Source organism: Peromyscus eremicus, chromosome 5 (assembly GCF_949786415.1).
Source record: "Peromyscus eremicus chromosome 5, PerEre_H2_v1, whole genome shotgun sequence".
Lineage (NCBI taxonomy): Eukaryota > Metazoa > Chordata > Mammalia > Rodentia > Cricetidae > Peromyscus > Peromyscus eremicus.
Window position 1 is genome coordinate 91,391,008 of NC_081420.1, and position 14,537 is coordinate 91,405,544.

Genomic DNA, 14,537 nt, shown 5'->3' on the forward strand with positions numbered 1-14,537 from the left:
TGAGGAGTTGTCATCCATACTGGGGTGAGATATGTTTTGGTGATGTGGCTGATTTGGGACCCACCCACATGACTATTAAGTAACCCTTACCCTGCTCTGTAAGTAACCCTCACCCCTGCTCTGTAAGTAACCCTCACCCCTGCTCTGTAAGTAACCCTCACCCCTGCTCTGTAAGCAGCCCTCACCCCTGCTCTGTAAGTAACCCTCACCCCTGCTCTGGAAGTAGCCCTCTCCCCTGTTCTGTAAGTAACCCTCACCCCTGCTCTGTAAGTAACCCTCTCCCCTGCTCTGTAAGTAACCCTCACCCCTGCTCTGTAAGTAGCCCTCACCCCTGCTCTGGAAGTAACCCTCACCCCTGCTCTGGAAGTAACCCTCACCCCTGCTCTGGAAGTAACCCCTATAAACGCCGTGGTCTCCTATGCTGGACATTGGTAGACCTGTACTCTGCTCTCTCAGCGTTACCCCATTTGGGGGAAGCCGGTGTTTGTCTTTATCTCCTCAGGGAGAAGGTCACGAAATACGGGTCAACTCTTCATGTCGAGTCTTACAGAATGAATGCACTAGAGAACATCACCAGCCTCAAATGTCTCAAGCTGTCCAGAGACCTCTGAGCTTCCATTAGCAGAGGTGACTGTGTTAAGGGAAGGCTGGAGACCCCTCCCCGTCTCTCAGGACATGAGCTGCTTTTTATTCTTGTTAAATCCTTACTTGGAGATTTGCCCACCAACTGGAAACTCCTCTGGTCCCAAACATCATTCATTTTTTTCTCAATACCAATATGAGCAAATATTATTGGGTGAATATGGTCAGTTCATCTCCACATGCTCTAGTTCCCATTTCAGGGACATTGTATGACTTTCTAACAGGAGGAAGAGATTATTTTGCTTTGTGCCAAACACGTATTTGAGATAATTATAATTTTTTGAAAGCCACGAAAAGAGGATGAAGAGAGAGTTAAGAGTTAATAGTGCTTTAGCAGAGGACCCGAGTTTAGTTTCCAGTACCTACACAGAGTAGCTAACAACCACCACTAACTAACTCCAGCTCTAGGGGATCCGATGCACGCTGCTGGCCTCCACAGTCATCTGCACTCATGTGCACACACACACACACCCTATGGTAGTTTTGGCTTTAGAAGAAGATAGGCAGTCTCAAATTGGAGCTCTGAAAAGATCCCCCAAAGCCTCCAATGAACAGTCCTGCTCTTCAGAGATGAAGATGGGTAGTTCATGGGGCTAATGATGTGTAAATGTGCGCTCAGCTGGTTTTTAAGCTTGACTTTGAGGCTTATTATTGTTAATATTTATGGTTAGGAATCTGTCCCCCTGGAGACACTCACTGCAAACAGCTCTCCTGTTGTTCAGGTAAAATTTACAGCTAGCTGGATTAAAAGGAGACACAGCATGAGGCCAGGCTTGCATTTCTTAGTAGGCAAGGAAAATCCACCAATGGCTTTGGATGAGTCTGGATCGTTAGTCTTTATGTGCAGTCATCTTTGAAATATAGCTCATTACTTAGCTGCTATGAATCCAAGAGGGAATAGGGGGTCCATGTGCTAGAACAGAGACATGGTACAAACTCCACAAGACAAGATCTGCTTCAAGTGCTATTTATTGGCTCTGTAATTCTACCTTTCACTGCCACAGTCTCTGTCCCCATCAGAGTTAACTCTTGGTGCAAATCTAAGGAGACTTCGGTGAGTTCCCAGCCCAGTGGGATAGAGGGGCCTTCCTCCCCAAAGGAGCCTGCATGGAGCCCTGGCATTTGCAGTGGTGCCATCTGCACTTGCCAGAGATTTCACACCACTCTATCTCAAATGGGGCTTGAAATTTTTGACTTGGCCCAGCGGAAGGAAGTGGCTTTACTGTTCAGCCATGCATCTGCTCATGAGCTCAGGGTAGGCTTGGAAACTAAGGAGAGATGACAGATTTAGGATCCAAATGTTTCTTCTGGTATATTTTAAAACAACACGCAATTCTGTATCCTCTGAAAGCAATTTTCAAAGGTGTGGAGGGATCTCATATGAGCCCCTAATACAGGCATGTACGCCAATTCCACAGGCATAGCCAGACCACTTCATGCTCACATACTTGATGTTTTAAAGACACCTAGACCCAGCTTAGGTGAAATACTTACCTGTCAAACCAAGGGCTTGGGCAAGTGAGCTTTCTAGTTCTTTCCAGCTCTGAAAGTTTGAAAATTTTAAGTGAAACAGTACTTCCCTTCTCATTAATGCATTTTTTTGCTTTTTGAATTCTAACAAGATCTCATGTATGCTGAATTATCAGAAACTGAAGCTGTCCAGGAATGGACTGCATGATTATATCCCATCTTTATTGAGATGAGAGAAGAGGAAAACCCTTCACCCATGACAAAGATCTCAGCTGAGTAACCTGTAATTATGGAGTGCATCAAAATAGGATGTGTGGGTCTGAGAAGCTGAGTTAGTAAGTAAAGAGCACTTTCAGCACAAGCCCGAGGACCTGAATTTGAAACTCCCATTATCCCATGTAAAAAGCCAGGCACAACTCTGTACATCTGTAACCTCAGCACTGTGATATGTGGGTAGGGAAAAGGAGGATGTCTGGGATTTGCTGGATCACAATCTAGCCCCAGATTCAAGGGACTGACATGGGGAGTGATAGAGCAGGTCACTGGCATCTTCCTCTACACACACACACACACACACACACACAGAGAGAGAGAGAGAGAGAGAGAGAGAGAGAGAGAGAGAGAGAGAGAGAGAGAGAGAGAGAGAGAGAATGGGGCAATGGCTTTTCTGTCAGACTTGACAATTCATTTTTGCTGTGAATGCTCATTCCCAGGGCTGAGTACCAGATCCTGATATACCCACAGGCTCTTCTCATTGGTCTCCTCTCTGAAGGTAGAGCTGGTCCTCTGCTTGAAACTGTGGGGACCTGTGTGTGCTGGGAGGGCCGTAGGGCACTCACTGGAGCTTGCTCCTGTGTCTTGTCCACTCCTTTCAGTCACTCCACTGAGGGCCACTGTTGAGAAGCAGCCAAGCAATCCACATGAGCCCAGTTCCTGCTCATCTGCACTGGCTCAGTTGGTTCCCAGAAACAGAATGATTGGGCTTCTGATCATCCCATTTTACAGATGAAGCTCTGAGGCTCACACTGATCTCAAATAAAAGAAATGGAAAGAATCATTTTGAACCAGTGGCTCCCAAACTTTGGGTCCTGACCACTGTGAAGTGGGTCTCAGTTTGTTATGTGGAGAGCATTTAAAAAGTATTCACAGACAGTCTACATTCTCAGTAGTGCTGAGTTACGCTGTAGGGCTCAAGCATCATTGGATGAACTTGTCTATTAGGCTGCATAGCCCATTGTTATCATGGCACTGGGTATGGTCCATTTTGGACCTGTCTCTTTTCCTAAGATCACTTGAGACTAAGCCAGTTTAACCTTAGGGGTCTACCTCCGTCCTCCTCTCTCTGCATGTGCCTCCGTCAACATTAGCCTCCCAGGATGCAAATAGGGGTCATGGATGTGGGTGAGCTAACAAACTTACTGTGTGACATCCTTCACTCTTAGCCTGATTTGGATGACTGGCAGAAACATAGGTGAGGTACTTGTGGGCTCCTGAGGAAGCCAAACTGGGACATCTGACAAGAGGCTGTCTGTAGGTCTGCCTTGTGATGTTTTGTTGATTTTTATTGCATGAATATCCAAAGTAAAAAGTAGATCCTGAAAGCTTACCTACAGTATTGTTCCACATATACCATTCATTTGATAGAATAAAATTCTGAAAGTGGGGGTTAGATTCATATTGCCATGGGTCAGGGGCTGAGGCAGGGCACAGTAGATAGCTTTGGAATCAAGACAAGTATGGAAATATTTTCTTTCTTGACTGGGTCATGTCAACTTTCTGGTTGTGCCAGTTTTAGAGTTCTAGAAGATGTTGCCACAGGGAGAAACTGGAGAAAGGAGCATTCACCATCTGTTTTTTTGTTTGTTTTGTTTTGTTTTTTTTACTATCTCACATGAATTTTCAGTTATCTCAAGACTAAAAGCTTAACAAAAATGGAGGGTATAAAACACATAATGCAATGTAACTATTTACTCAGTGTGAGTTTGAAGGTGTACAGGAACCTATTGCATTTATTACATTTTCTGAATGCTATAAGTATTTAGTAAAGGCAAAATTCTCTGGAGTTATCCTTAGTCTTTTGTGTACACAACTTCACCCAAGATCTACTCTTGGTCCCCTTAGCCAGTTGTGACAGAGGCAGCAGCCTGAGGGATTTTATGAAGGACAACAGTGTTGTGGAATATTATTTTAACTAGGCAAAGATGTTTTACATTTGTTTATCCTGTGGAATATTACTTTAACTGTGTAAAGGTGTGTCATATCTGTTCATGCTGCATTTGTTTAACCATGTAAGGATATGTGTTTAGTTATATAAAGATGTGTTGCATTGTTTCACCTTGCCTGCCTAAGGTACCTGATAGGTCTAATAAAGAGCTGAATGTCCAATAGCTAGGCAGAGAAAGGACAGACAGGGCTTGTGGGCAGAGAGAATAAATAGGAGGAAGAATGGGAGGAATGAGAGAAGAAGAAAGGGGAGGCAGAGGAGAAAGAAAGAGATATATCTGGGGCAAGAAGTCAGGCAGCTGCCAGCCAGCCAGATAGCAGCAGTGGAATTAAGATACACAGAAAGAAAAGCAAAAAGCCCTGAGGCAAAAGGTGGATAAAGAGAAACAGGTTAATTTAAGCTAAAAGACCTAGCCAGAAATGAGCCTAAGATAGCTGAGCATTCCAAACTAGTAAGTCTCCGTGTCATTATTTGGGAGCTGGCTGGCAGGAGAGAAAAATACTCGCTACAGTTTTGAGCTGCAGTGATGACCTCACTTGAAAACCACTCTGTTTCTCCCTGTTCTTTTCAACCTGGGAGCACCCAAAGTTGTGAGCATGGGAATTCCTTGTCTTTCTGTAGCTTCTTTAGTGCTCCTCTGAAAATTTGTGGTATGTCATAGAAACAGGCAAAATGAGAGTTCTAGCTTTAGTGACAGCAATTTCTAGACTGAAGGAATGACCTTTAGTGTGGTGTTTTGAATGAGAACACATGGTCCCTGTTGGTGGCATTGTTTGGGAACCTTTAGGATGTGGAGCCTTGTTGGAGGAAGTAGGGCACTGCAAGTGAGCTTGGGGCATTTCCAGTCTCATCTTGCTTTTGGTTCACTCTGCTTTGTGGATGTGATTGAAAATACTCTCTCAGCTACTCTGGCCTCCTCAGCTGCCCTACCTCTGCTGCCATTATGGATTCTCCTTTAGTTTTTTTTTTTTTTTAGTGTGTGTTTGTGTGTGTGTGTGTGTGTGTGTGTGTGTGTGTGTGTGTGTGTGTGTGATTTAAAAACAGGGTCATAAATGGCAGAATTTGTTTATTATACAGCAAAAGTACAGACAAAAGGGGCTAAGGGAGACATGTAGACCATTTTGTTGTCAAAATAGGAGAGCATGTCTATAGACTCAATTAGGGTCAATATTATGGACTAGAGGAGTGAAGGGCTTCCAGATAACATCACGAGGATGGAGTTGGCTGCAGCAGGTCTACTCACATGGGTTCTGGATGACAATCAGAAGATATTCCTTATCTAGGGAGAAACATGAATGAAGTTAATTCATATCTAATCCATGAACATTTCAGCTAGCCTGCCTTCTTCCAAACAACACATGGATGTTGGGTAGACAATGGCTGTACATCAGAATTACCATGGCACACTGGAGAAGTTGGAAGCACACAGACATGGCACAGCATTTATAATTTCATTTGTCTGTTGTCCCCGGCATGACTAGTTATAATAAATATTCTACAAGTGGTATTTATGTGCAGTAGCAGATAAAACTTTATCTACTTATCTGATGAGATCATGTGCTATATGCTAGGTTTGTGGCCATAACACAATTATTCAGAAACACAGTGACCATAATTCCTTCAAGGAAGTGACTCTGTGGCCATGTCTTTCAGTAGACCAGCTGGTCACACTGACCTCACAGGGAGACAACACACAACTAGCCTTGGATACACTTCCTACTTTATTTCCAGGATGGGTCACTTCTGCCACTATTCAGAGTCCCTGTGCCATTCTGCCATTTCTGTCCCTGTTTTTAAATAACACAAACACACCCACACCCACACCCACACACCCACACACCCACACACATAAAGCACTCGCTCTCTTCTATGCGTGTGTGTGTGCATGCATACACATATACACACACACATACACACACACACACACACACACACACACACACACTTGAAAAATGAAAACTAAAAGAGAGTCCATAATGAGAGTGGAGACATAGCAGCTGAGTGGGCCAGAGCAGCTGAGAGAGTGTTTTCAACCACACCCAGAAAGCAGAGTGAACCAAAAGCAAGATGAGCCTGGAAATCCTCCAAACCCATTTCCAGTGATGTCCTAGTCCCTGTACCAGTTATTTTGATAACTAGTAAGTGTAAATGGGAAAATTCAGCTTGTTTAAAGGTCAGATTATTTGCTAATGTCATACAATGTTTGAGTTTGGCTTTTCGGAATGAAACATATTTGTTTTTGTGATCAAAAAGCTTTATGTCTCGCACTACATATTGACATCTATACCCTTGACAAGACTCTATATCCCTCCGTCTTTGAAACAAGGTTTTAAACCAGTAAGGTAGAAAAGCATTTTAAGTATGAAATGACATGTTCAGTTACCTGGGGCTACCATGATTTCATGTTTCTTCGATCTGATCCTGAGGAAAGTCAGGTCGTTCTGGGGGTCAATGTCCCGGACCGTGCTCTTAGCCTTCATGGTCAGCTGGTGGAGAAGACCCGCATATTGAACTGTTGTGGAGTTGTCCAGGGTTGTTCGGATTGGAATGCCTGTGAGGAGATTTAATTTGGAGTTATTTTCACCCTGATTATAAGAGAGATATGTGCGCTGTAAAAACTGCTGGAAATCACTCATCCTTGTAATGGCAGAAAAACTGACGGTGGATATCACTAGCTGGCATCAATTTTAGCTTATGGTTTGTTTTTATCATCTTTTTGTGTCTATATAGAGTTTTAAGTAGAGTTGAGTCAAGTGGTGTTTACAGATTTGACTGTGACTTTCTCATTATTTAAGTCAGAACACTCAAGCTTCCCTTGCCAATAATGTCATTGCCATTACTGTTCATCTCTGCATGCTTTTATTGTATGGATATGTTGTAATAGGATCAATATATTGTCTGGATATTTGGTATTTTACATATTCAATAGTAAATTTGTGGTGAATATTTTTGTGCATAAATCATCTGTAAGGTGTTAATTGGTCATTTTAATCCTAATCGTGTATATATATAATTTAATCCCAATTGCACATATATTTATATATATGCATTATCAAGACATCCCACTTATGAAATATGTGGTCTATAATGTGGCATTTGTCTGCTTCCCTGAAACATGAGCCACAAAGGGACAGCACTGCCTAATTTCTAATTCTTTCCACAGTGTTTTGCAAACAAATTTTATGTTAGAAAAATATGGTAACAAGGAGTCTGACTTTTCTGGGTGGGTGTCCCTGTTTTGTGCTTATTTTCTGTTTAAGCATTATTAAATTTGGCCTCTTGTTCACTCTGTTGCTGTATTATGTGAGATTAGAACAGATTAAATCTACTGATTTAATTAAAAAATCCTAGCCAGACAAATATGCAAGTCTGAATTAATACAGTTCAAAGCCGTCAAGCCCCGGCTGGGCCCCCAGCACCCAGTGTGTGTTATGCAGCAGCCAGCAAGTTAGATGCTTCACACACATTGTATCTGATCGTGCCGATTATGTTGAGATTATGATTATGTTGAGAACTGTCAGACAGGAAGAAACTCTAGGGATTTCATTTTGAAGTGTGCCTTCACTTCAGGGGGACACATAGCAAGAGTCTGTCTGGGATCGTTATCCAATTCCTTAAGCATCTGAATTAAGGCCAGTCAACAAAAGTCCAAAGCAGCTCTTAGGTTTTCCTTCAGAAAACATAGCTCCAGAAACTAATACCAAAGATGAGCATTTTTCAAAGACAAAGGATTACTATCTTAGAATTTTATCAAGGCTTCACGACACTGTGGGAGACTGTCAGTTTTGACTTTGAAGCAGACTAGAATTTCTTTGCGATAACATCATCTCCAGAACAGTAACAAAGGGCTGTCCAGCTTTCACAGCGTGACCTATTCTGTAGAGAAAACCATTCATTTCTCTAATATTATTTCTTGTCCACTTTCTCCCCAAGGGAAGTCTATTGTCTTTCATAGCCAAGAAGTCACAAAGCATGGACTTGCAGCCAGTGGGAAGTAGTAGTATACCAGGTACCCAGCTTCCAGAGAGACTTTTGGACAGACAGTTTTGTTTCATATCTTAAACACTGACAACCATTGAAGCCTGAATTGCTCAGTGTCAGGATAAGAAATAGAACCAGAATAAATTCTTCAAAGCACAGATGACGACAAGACCATGAAGCAGAGGCTTGGACTGTTGAGTCTGTCTGTTTGTAATCCAGGCCAGTAAATAAAAGAGGTCACTTTTCTGAAGAACATATGCACAGCTATAGACATAGGATGTTTTCACTCTCAGATCCTTGAAAGCAGACAATCAGGAGGTCAGGGTTGGGGATTTAGCTCAGTGGCAAAGTGCTTGCCCAACAAATGCAAGGCCCTGGGTTTTGTCTCTAATCTCCCAGACCAACCAACTAACCAACTAACCAACCAACCAACCAACCAACCAACCAACCAACCAACAAGACAAAACAACCAGTTAAGAAGTATTTAATGAGCTCTTGCTTTGTACCAGTTAAATTAATCTATTAAAAGTATTTTTAAGCTGGGCTGGTAGTGCACGCCTTTAATCCCAGCACTCAGGAATGCAGAGGCAGGCAGATCTCTGTTTGAGGCCAGCCTGGTCTACAGAATGAGTTCCAGGACAGCTAGAGATACATAAAGAAACCCTGTCTCAAAAACAAACAAACAAACAAATGCATTTTTAGGCTGGGTGTGGTGGTGAATGTTTTTAACCCCAGTGCTTTAGAAACCCAGACAGGAAGATGGTTGTGAGTTTTAGGCCAGCTCTTTTATAAAAACAGATCCAAAAGTTATTTCAGTACGTGGCATAAAGTTCACTCACTTGCTTTGGTGTGTGTGTGTGTGTGTGTGTGTGTGTGTGTGTGTGTGTGTGTGTGTTGTGGAGGCCAAAGGACAAACATGGGTGTCAGGTGTCATGTTCAGGGATGCTGTTCATCCCCTGTGGGGCAGAGTATTTCATTGGCCTGGAGCTTACCAGTTAGGATATATCAGCTGGCCAATGAACCCAGCAATCCTCCTGTCTATACCTCTCAGGCACTGGGATTATAAATGAGAACCACCACACCCACTGGGAATCAAACTCAGGTCTTTGTGCTTTCAAGGAGAGCACTTTACTGACTGAGCCGTCTCTCCAGCCTCACTCACCTCCTTTCTGAGAAACAATCATCGGTCCTAGTTTTTTACATCTCCATCCAGGAATACACTAAAAGTGATTGAAAAATCACTTTGAATTATCACTTATGTGATCGCTATAATCTGTGCCTAATCCTGCCCCTCTCTCCATTCCCCTTCTTTCCTTCCTTTCCTCCCACCCTCCCTCTTTCCCTCCTTCCCTCCCTCCCTCCCCCTTCCCTCCTTCCCTCCTCCCTCCCTCTCTCCCTCCCTCCCTCCCTCCCTCCCTCCCTCCCTCCCTCCTTCCTTCCTTCCTTCCCTCCTTCCTTCCTTCCTTCTTCTCCTCCTCTTCTTTCTGTGGTGCTGGGGATCAGAACTCACAGCCTCATGTTTTCAAGGTAAGCTCTCTACCAGTTGGGCTGTACTGCTTGCCTCACCCTCTGTCATTCTTCCATACTTAAGTGTATACATGTACCTGACTGTGTAAACAAAGAGGAAATACTGACGACTGCTTTGTATTCTAGTTTTTCATATAGTGATAAGTGGTTCACTACCTTTCTTCAAGAATATGTGTTTGTGTGTATAGTTTCTATTTTAATAGCGCCCTAATATTTTTATTTAATACCTTTAGGAAATTGTTTGGTAGAACATACAGGGCTAAACTGTTTAACAGGCAGTTGAATGTCTACTTTGTAATACATGTAATTTGCATGACCTCCTGACAGGCATTTAGGCTGTGCTCAGTCTATGACTTCTAGCAACAAGGCTATATAACCTGTCGACATTTCCAAAACAGAGCTCCCTGAACAAAACATATGAGCATTTTAGAATTTGATATTGTTGAATTTATGGCACCACTCTAGGATATGACTGCCTGTGATCCCGAGAAGCTGGGAGTCATTATTTCAGTTTGCCACTGCAACTGCGCCTTTGTGCTTTGCTGGGTAGATTGTATTTCCGTAGTAAAGGAACCAACGGTCTGAATGACTGATAAAATCTAATGATATTCAAATGATGAATTGTTGGACGCTTCAAGAATATTTAAAGTCAAAAGCTGATAGAAACTGGGCTTAAACATAAAAGACTATATGACAGCTTTGAGTACTTGGGAGGTGGATATTTACATATTGGTGTTACAATGATGGTTCTTATAAATGGGAAACTAAAATGAATAAAGAATCCACTGTCGTCTGTCATTGAAACCTAGACCACTCAGAAACAACAATGGAGTCTTCTTTTTTGTCTTAAATAGGAAGCCTGTGTCTTGGAAACAAAGCAAAGGCTCAGTACACAACCTGGCGTGTGATGCCATCTAAATGGATAAACACAATAGACCTACTTAATTAACTACAAGGCAAGCTGACAATGATATTAACACGTTGTCTACGAGGCTTGTCAACCACAGTCACCAGCAGAGAACAAGAGGGTGGCAATAGTGTCCTGGGGACCTGCTTTTAGTACTAAATTGCCCAGGACTTCTGAAGGCTGTGAAGCTGAACTGTAATAAGAGATGCCTCCAGCAACACTTGAGAAGGCTATTAAGACTGTTTTGTTACATTGAGGTCACACAACTTATACCACATGCCATTAGTAAACAGCCCTGGCACACTTGGGTCATTGACTACCTCACCACAAAAATAAGCTGGGGAACGGGTTAATTTGATGTCAGGTAGAAATCAAGTTTCCACAACCCTTGAAAAGTGCCCTGATTCTTGACATAATATTATTCTAGTGGCAGTTAGAGAAAGCTAGGCAGTTAGGTATTAAAAATAACATTTTTGTTGCTTTCACCAAGAAATTGAAATTTTCACTGAGAAGTGCAGGAAAGCAAACTTTACTTCTAATGTCACTACTTGGGGAGAATCACTCCGACATCTCAACTTTTCCCTCCTCACTCTTTTTTGTTTTGTTTTATTTTTGTTGTTGTTGTTGTTATTTTTGTTTCTTTGAGATGGGGCACCATGAAGCTTAGGCTGGCCTCAACCTAGCTGAAGATGGCCTTGAACTCCTGCTTCACCACCCCAGTTCTGGGATTCTAGGTATGTTCCACCAAGCTGTATTTATTCAATAGAACCCAAGGCTTTATGCATGCTAGGCAGGCACCCCACCACTTAAGCCACACCCCAGCTCCCCATGTTTACTTGGAGTGTATGTATGCACTTGGCTGCATAAACTATCCAAAAATGTGTCCTGTTGCTTCATTCCCTGCTTTTGTTCCTGGATCCAAATCTTTTCTCCATCACTCTTTGATGTGGTGTTCTTCAGACATCTAGTGCACCTCACCAGCATTGGGTGCTTTAGATTAAGGCATTCCAAGGAAACTCATTAGAGGCATTGGCCTGTGCCTGTACTGGGCTGAAGTGTTCTCCCAAACTTAAGTCCACCCTAAACTTCAGAAGACAGCCTTGTTTGGAAAAAGGTTCTCTGTAGAAGCAATCAGTTCAAATGAAGCCATACTGGGTTAGAGTGGGCCTTTATAGATATAGACTAGGGTAATGTGTCTGTAAGCCAAGCAACACCCATGACTGACTACCACGAGAAATGCGCAAGAGGTCAGGAAGCCTCCAGCCACAGATTCCTCAGAAAGACCATGGCCCAGTGAAGCTTCAATTTCAACCTTCCAAGTAGAGACGTAATAAATTTTTGCTGAGTTTTTTTTTTTGTGTGGTGTGTGTGTATGTGTGTGTGTGTGTGTGTGTGTGTGTGTGTGTGTGTGTACATGGGTGCATGCGCAGGTCAGATGCTGACATTGGGAGTCTTTCTCATCAGTTTTACTTTAATTTTACTGAAATAGTGTCTCTCACAGAACTTGGAACTTAACTGGTCCATTAGGCTCCCTGGCCAGGGAGCCCTAGGGATACCCTGTCTCTTCTTCCCCAGATGCTTGTATTCTAGCAGCATAGATGTTGCACCTACCTTTTCACACGGGTGCTGGGGATCTGAACTCAGGTCCTCACACTTGTGCAGCAAACACCTAACTGATAGATCTCTCTCCCCAGGCCCCGTTTCTACTATTCAAAGCCAACGAAGGTGTGTGTGGTATTTGCTGTCACAGCCGAAGCAAACTCACAGGGCCCCCCTGTGACGTCACACAGGTAACTCCTGTAAGTCAGGGTGGGGGATTCTGTAGCAGATACTAGGAAGCAGAGTCCGTTTAACCAGGGCTACCCCAAGAGTTGACCACTTCCTGGAAATACACAGCCCAGCTTTTGACTTCTTGTACAGACAATCCTATCTCCTTCCTCATTCCTCAGGCTCAGTGAATTTATCGTAGTGTCCATCACTACATGCATTTAGCAGAATTATTATTTTTTTATTTTCTAAAACAAGCCAAATGTTTCCTCTGCAAATCTCAAGCAAGTAAATCAAAGTTCTCAGAAATTCTTTAATTAGAATCCCATTAACTGTTGGCAACTAAACTGGGCACTCGATGGTCCTCTCCTCTAACTGCCGCAGCCACCAGGACTCGGGTTATTTTCCATCCTTGATGACAAGGAGACAGAGTGCAGAATTTCATCAGTCTCTTAGCTGGCGGTTGCACAATAACCATTTACTGGTGGATTGCACCAGAACACCGAGCTGGGGACCAGCCAAGTCTACGACTGTACCCATTGTGAATTATTACAAGCGGCTACTCTTATTTCAAAGAATTCTCTGGAAATGTTCGTACCTTTCACTCTTAACACATGCCTGACTTAGCAGAGGGATAAGCAGGGACCTTTGAGAGGCAGAACATGGAGCGATGAGCCAGGGAACATGCTCTGCAGAGTCTTCCTATAGGGGGCAGATACTTGTGTGCACACCTGCACCTGCACACATGCATAAGTGGAAGTCAGAGGACAAGTTGTTGGAGTCAGTTATCTCTTTCCACCACGTGGTTGCTGGGGGGAGAACTCAGGTCTTCAGGCTTGTCCGCAAGCACACTTTGTCCACTGAGCCATGGGTAGACTCACTATGCAGATTCTCGATGATGGTTCAGAGACAGTGAGTCCCAGGTGAGTACCCACATCTCATAGTTGGGAATGAATTATTCCTTCCTGCCTGTTATTTACAGGACTATTCCAGAAATGCTATGAAATGAATTCTTGTGTTGGAGGGGTCCCAGGGAGACTTGGTGGGGGCTGTAGGGGAGAGAGTTGCCTAAGATATATTATATACACATATGAAAGATATCTGCATGAAATGTTCAAACAACAAATTAAAATTGCTATTAAAAGGAATAAAAATGAATTGTAAACTTTTTTTACCTAATATGATAACAGGAAATTTAAATTTTAAATGAAGATTGAAGCTCTGTACTGTAGCCTTTATAACATTAAGCTGAAATCAAACTGCCAATCACATAACTTTCCCCTGCCTTTCAACGAGAGAGTTTTGCTGGCCCTCTTGAAGTGATGTGAATTGCCAGAGTTTCTGAAGAAGACACTGTGTAATATTTCTTAGGGATACATAGGCATTGTAGGCAGTGTGTCTTAGATGAGTGATTGGTATACAGTAGGTATCCTATAGATGTCTGATGAATAACTGCTAGGTCTGGGACAGACAAAACATGCTTTTAAGTTTAGAATCTAACATAAGTGTCTTCACTTTTAACATAATAAATGGGTCTCCAGTGAGCCTCTGTTTTGGGGCCCAGTCAGCTTATGGCAAGAGTTACCTTCTGCGTTGACCACCATGGTTCCAATGACCCCTTTGTGGCTCTGGATTCTCTTGAGGGTTTCCTCCACCTCTGTCTGCAAGAGATTAGGGCCACCATTAGCTAGAAGGGTCTCTGTGGTGACATCAACTCTACAGAGAACATCTAGGAAGATACCTAGTCCCCTATTTCTCTAACTGAGAGCTGCATGCTATATGCTTGGCTATTTAAGAGGTAAGCTTAAAACTGTTAGATCTCACATAGAAATTGTGTAAGAAGCCTTCACTTGTAGAGAACCTAGACAGATTTCCAGGCTTCAGCCCCAGTGGAGACAGAGATCCTCATAAGGGCTCCCTAGAAGCTTAAGTATCCTCATTTGCTAGAGAAGTGGTGCTTGTTTTGTTTGTTTGTTTTTATATTGGCCAGAAATCTACCATAGGTCATCTTTTAGTAGC

General features: G+C 42.9%; 1 protein-coding gene across 2 annotated transcripts; it reads right to left on the reverse strand.

Annotated features, from left to right (window-relative positions):
- Positions 1-5,385: 5,385 nt before the first annotated feature.
- Positions 5,386-14,177, reverse strand: Dynlrb2 (dynein light chain roadblock-type 2). 2 transcript variants are annotated; one of them, XM_059262539.1, is made up of 3 exons: positions 14,104-14,177; positions 6,720-6,887; positions 5,386-5,615 (listed from the first exon to the last, which is right to left on the reverse strand). In XM_059262539.1, exons 1-3 carry the CDS (start codon positions 14,120-14,122, stop codon positions 5,572-5,574), a joined length of 231 nt encoding a protein of 76 aa, XP_059118522.1. In that variant the 5' UTR covers positions 14,123-14,177; the 3' UTR covers positions 5,386-5,571. The 2 variants fall into 2 exon arrangements, with proteins under 2 accessions (XP_059118522.1, XP_059118521.1); XM_059262538.1 differs by lacking the exon at positions 14,104-14,177 and adding an exon at positions 9,480-9,516.
- Between the last annotated feature and the right edge of the window lie 360 nt (positions 14,178-14,537).